The sequence below is a fragment of the Oncorhynchus keta genome, chromosome 12 (assembly GCF_023373465.1).
Source record: "Oncorhynchus keta strain PuntledgeMale-10-30-2019 chromosome 12, Oket_V2, whole genome shotgun sequence".
Classification (NCBI taxonomy): Eukaryota; Metazoa; Chordata; class Actinopteri; order Salmoniformes; family Salmonidae; genus Oncorhynchus; species Oncorhynchus keta.
Window position 1 is genome coordinate 47,408,791 of NC_068432.1, and position 5,912 is coordinate 47,414,702.

Sequence of the window (5,912 nt, forward strand, 5' to 3'; positions counted from 1 at the left end):
CTAGCTTTATAGACTAGAGAGATAGACTGTAGCATTATAGACTAGAGAGATTGACTGTAGCATTATAGACTGTAGAGAGAGAGACAGTAGCATTATAGACTGTAGAGCGAGAGACAGTAGCATTGTAGACTAGAGAGATAGACTAGCATTATAGACTAGAGAGATAGACTGTAGCATTATAGACTAGAGAGATAGACTGTAGCATTATAGACTAGAGAAATAGACTGTAGCATTATAGACTAGAGAGATAGACTGTAGCATTATAGACTAGAGAAATAGACTGTAGCATTGTAGACTAGAGAGATAGACTGGCATTATAGACTAGAGAGATAGACTAGCATTATAGACTAGAGAGATAGACTGTAGCATTATAGACTAGAGAGATAGACTTCAGCATTATAGACTGTAGAGAGATAGACTGTAGCATTATAGACTAGAGAGATAGACTGTAGCATTATAGACTAGAGAGATAGACTAGCATTATAGACTAGAGAGATAGACTGTAGCATTATAGACTAGAGAGATAGACTGTAGCATTATAGACTAGAGAAATAGACTGTAGCATTGTAGACTAGAGAGATAGACTGGCATTATAGACTAGAGAGATAGACTAGCATTATAGACTAGAGAGATAGACTGTAGCATTATATAGACTAGAGAGATAGACTGTAGCATTATAGACTGTAGAGAGATACACTGTAGCATTATAGACTAGAGAGATAGACTGTAGCATTATAGACTAGAGAGATAGACTGTAGCATTATAGACTGTAGAGAGAGACTGTAGCATTATAGACTAGAGAGATAGACTGTAGCATTATAGACTAGAGAGATAGACTGTAGCATTATAGACTAGAGAGATAGACTGTAGCATTATAGACTAGAGAGATAGACTGTAGCATTATAGACTAGAGAGATAGACTGTAGCATTATATAGACTAGAGAGATAGACTGTAGCATTATAGACTAGAAGAGATAGACTGTACTGTAGGATAGAGGACATTATACAACAGGAAGTACTTTTACAGTAGAATAATGGTTATCATGTTTGTTACAGTAAATGAGTCCATATCGGTATTTGTGTTAGTCCACTATTTCTGTATAATAAGAGCTATTGTTTGTTTGTCCATGGTGCAGTGTATAACATGCCTGCGTGTGTGTGTGTGTGTGCGTGCTTGTGTGTGCATGTGCGTGTGTGTGTGTGTGTGTGTGTGTGTGTGTGTGTGTGTGTCTGTGTGTGTGTGTGTGTGTGTGTGTGCGTGCGTGCGAAAAGAGTGTGCATGTGTGCTGTCTGTGCATGTGCGTGTGTGTGCGCGTGTGTGCGTGTGTGTGTGTGTGCGTGCGAAAGAGTGTGCATGTGTGCATGTGTGGTAATTACATAGCAGGACCCGCGGCAGGTCCCTGGTCAATAGCAGTGCACTATGTAGGAAATAGGGTGCCATTTGGGAGACACATTGCACTGCACCGCCGGCAGAGTTCCTCAATCAAACAGGATTTTAGGGTGTGAAGGTGGGACAGGGACACTGCTCTAAGTCAACTGCTGTCGTCAGGTAAAACTGGCCACTAGTTCTGCCATCCTTCTATTAAAAAGACCCCAGAATTTCTCTGTTTGCTCCGACATTCTCAGTCCACATTCATTCTGTCATTTTGACTTGATGGCCCCATCTTGAAAAGCACTCAACTTTAATTATACACGTACATGCACACACACACACACACACACACACACACACACACACACACACACACACACACACACACACACACACACACACACACACACACACACACACACACACACACACACACACACACACACACACACACACACACACAGCTCAGGTGAGTTGACTCTAGGCGTGGCTGCTACAGGCCTGAACCCTGCTAACACACAGAACGTGACAAAACAAAGTCCCATCACAGCCCAGGCATGTGCCAACATGAGTCAAAATCACACCATGCACGCAGGGGTACACACACACACACACACACACACACACACACACACACACACACACACACACACACACACACACACACACACACACACACACACACACACACACACACACACACACACACACACACACACACACACACACACACACACACACGTTCTCTCTAGCTCTTTCTAGCTCTCTACTTCTCTCTACTTCTCTCCCTCCCTCTTCACTCACCAAAACAACCCTCCGTCCCACACCCTCCGTCCCACACCCTCCGTCCCACACCCTCCGCCCCACACCCTCCACCCTACACCCTCCGCTCCACACCCTCCACCCTCCGCCCCCACACCCTCCACCCTACACCCTCCGCCCTACACCCTCCACCCTACACCCTACACCCTCCGCCCTACACCCTCCGCCCCACACCCTCCATGTTACACCCTCCGTCCCACACCCTCCGTCCCACACCCTCCGCCCCACAACCTCCACCCTACACCCTCCACCCCACACCCTCCGTCCCACACCCTCCGCCCCTACACCCTTCGCCCCACAACCTCCACCCTACACCCTCCGCCCCACACCCTCCGCCCCCACACCCTCCACCCTACACCCTCCGCCCCACACCCTCCGTCCCACACCCTCAACCCTACACCCCTCCACCCTACACCATCCTCCCCACAACCTCCACCCTACACCCTCCACCCTCCACCCTACACCCTCCGCCCCACACCCTCCGCCCCCACACCCTCCACCCTACACCCTCCGCCCCACCCTCCGCCCTACACCCTCAGCCCCACACCCTCCAACCTACACCCTCCACCCTACACCCTCCGCCCCCACACCCTCCACCCTACACCCTCCACCCTACACCCTCCGCCCCCACACCCTCCACCCTACACCCTCCACCCTCCACCCTACACCCTCCACCCTACACCCTCCGCCCCCACACCCTCCACCCTACACCCTCCGCCCCACACCCTCCGCCCCCACACCCTCTGTCCCACACCCTCCGCCCCCACAACCTCCACCCTACAACCTCCACCCTACACCCTCTGCCCCACACCCTCCGTCCCACACCCTCCGCCCTACATCCTCCGTCCCAAACCCTCCCCCTACACCCTACACCCTCCACCCTTCACCCTCCGCCCCCACACCCTCCACCCTACACCCTCCGCCCCACACCCTACACCCTCCGCCCCACACCCTCCAACCTACACCCTCCACCCTACACCCTCCGCCCCACACCCTCCACCCTACACCCTCCACCCTACACCCTCCGCCCCACACCCGCCACCCTACACCCTACACCCTCCGCCCTACACCTCCGCCCCTACACCCTCCGCCCCCACACCCTCCACCCTACACCCTCCGCCCCCACACCCTCCACCCTACACCCTCCACCCTACACCCTCCGCCCCCACACCCGCCACCCTACACCCTCCACCCTACACCCTCCGCCCCACACCCTCCACCCTACATCCTCCGCCCCCACACCCTCCGCCCCCACACCCTCCGTCCCACACCCTCCGTCCCACACCCTCCGCCCCCACAACCTCCACCCTACAACCTCCGCCCCACACCCTCCGCCCCACACCCTCCGTCCCACACCCTCCGCCCTACACCCTCCGTCCCACACCCTCCACCCTACACCCTACACCCTCCACCCTACACCCTCCGCCCTACACCCTCCACCCCACACCCTCCGCCACACACCCTCCACCCTACACCCTCCACCCTACACCCTCCACCCTACACCCTACACCCTCGACAATATATTGGGTCAATAGACACAATCAACTATCCATTGCCACAGACGGAAATACATTCACAGGCGCATAGCGTAGAAAAATAAACATATTTACATCTGTAATTACAAGGAGAGTAGCCCGAGCCTCAAGGTTGGTATGATCAAATGGAATATAACAACAATGAATCCATGAAACATATGAAGGGGAAGTGTTCATTTTAAATGTACATCACCATGCTATAACCAAGCGTAAATGTACATTACCATGCTATAACCCAAGCGTAAATGTACATCACCATGCTATAACCCAAGCGGAAATGTACATTACCATGCTATAACCCAAGCGTAAATGTACATTACCATGCTATAACCCAAGCGTCTCTCAGCGGCGTGTGGAACGCTGTTTGGCTGGAGATGAACCCACCAAGTCTCAGACGAGCGATGGGCACATGTTTTAAAACCATTACTTTCAGATCAGGGATTCAGAGAGGACACTGATGTCAATTCAAATAAAGTCACCCGGGTGTCAGTGTGTTGTGGTTGGGTCGTTTTAGCACCCTCGGTCTGAGCACTTACCCAAGCCCCCAACCCCTGTCTCAGAGCATCCACCCTCCACCCTCACCCCTGTCTCCCCCTCACCCTTGTCTCACACTCACTCCTGTCTCACCCTCAACCCTCTCTCGCTCACACCCCTGTCTTCCCCTCACCCCTGTCTCAGAGGTCTCACCCATCTCTCCCTCACCCCTGTCTCAGAGATCTCACCCATCTCTCCCTCACCCTTGTCTCAGAGATCTCACCCATCTCTCCCTCACCCCTGTCTCAGAGCCCTTACCACCACACCTGTCTCAGAGCCCTCACCCCTGTCTCAGAACCCTCACCCCTGTCTCAGAGCCCTTACCATCACACCTGTCTCAGAGTCCTCACCCCTGTCTCAGAGCCCTCAACCCTGTCTCAGAGCCCTCACCCCTGTCTCAGAGCCCTCACCCCTGTCTCAGAGCCCTCACCCCTGTCTCAAAGCCCTCACCCCTGTCTCAGAGCCCTCACCCCTGTCTCAGAGCCCTCACCCCTGTCTCAGAGCCCTTACCATCACACCTGTCTCAGAACCCTCACCCCTGTCTCAGAGCTATCACACCTGTCTCAGAGCCCTCACCCCTGTCTCAGAGCTATCACACCTGTCTCAGAACCCTCACCCCTGTCTCAGAGCTATCACACCTGTCTCAGAGCCCTCACCCCTGTCTCAGAGCCCTTACCATCACCCCTGTCTCAGAACCCTCACCCCTGTCTCAGAGCTATCACACCTGTCTCAGAACCCTCACCCCTGTCTCAGAGCTATCACACCTGTCTCAGAACCCTCACCCCTGTCTCAGAGCCCTTACCATCACACCTGTCTCAGAACCCTCACCCCTGTCTCAGAGCTATCACACCTGTCTCAGAGCCCTCACCCCTGTCTCAGAGCCCTTACCATCACACCTGTCTCAGAACCCTCACCCCTGTCTCAGAGCTATCACACCTGTCTCAGAGCCCTCACCCCTGTCTCAGAGCTATCACACCTGTCTCAGAACCCTCACCCCTGTCTCAGAGCTATCACCCCTGTCTCAGAGCCCTTACCATCACCCCTGTCTCAGAGCCCTCACCCCTGTCTCAGAGCCCTCACCCCTGTCTCAGAGCCCTCACCATCACCCCTGTCTCAGAGCCCTCACCCCTGTCTCAGAGCTATCACCCCTGTCTCACCCTCTAACCACTAGGCTACGAACCCTGAACCGTAGGCCCCCTTTTTGTTATACAGTAGAAACATGAGTAGCCTTTAATGTTGAGAGATATAAATGCCAGAGGGTCCAGATCAAACAACTACAGAGTGATGATGGTTCCTGTGCCAGGGCATCTTGGTCAAACAACTACAGAGTGATGATGGTTCCTGTGCCAGGGCATCCTGGTCAAACAACTACAGAATGATGATGGTTCCTGTGCCAGGGTGTCCTGGTCAAACAACCACAGAGTGATGATGGTTCCTGTGCCAGGGCGTCCTGGTCAAACAACCACAGAGTGACTATGGTTCCTGTGCCAGGGTGTCCTGGTCAAACAACCACAGAGTGACTATGGTTCCTGTGCCAGGGCATCCTGGTCAAACAACTACAGAGTGATGATGGTTCCTGTGCCAGGGCATCCTGGTCAAACAACTACAGAGTGATGATGGTTCCTGTGCCAGGGTGTCCTGGTCAAACA

General features: G+C 53.3%; 1 protein-coding gene across 1 annotated transcript; it reads left to right on the top strand.

The window, feature by feature from the left end:
- Positions 1-2,373: 2,373 nt before the first annotated feature.
- LOC127906516 (uncharacterized) lies at positions 2,374-5,427 on the top strand. Its single transcript, XM_052458740.1, has 2 exons — positions 2,374-3,721; positions 4,478-5,427. The coding sequence occupies exons 1-2, from the start codon at positions 2,374-2,376 to the stop codon at positions 5,425-5,427; spliced, it is 2,298 nt and encodes a 765-aa protein (XP_052314700.1).
- The last annotated feature ends 485 nt before the right edge of the window (positions 5,428-5,912 follow it).

Bases quoted from the DNA above. Each gene is read 5' to 3' on its own strand.
- LOC127906516 (XM_052458740.1), top strand. From the start codon at position 2,374: ATGTTACACCCTCCGTCCCACACCCTCCGTCCCACACCCTCCGCCCCA. The intron at 3,722-4,477 runs GTCAATAGACAC...CCCTTGTCTCAG, and splicing joins CACCCTCGACAATATATTGG to AGATCTCACCCATCTCTCCC.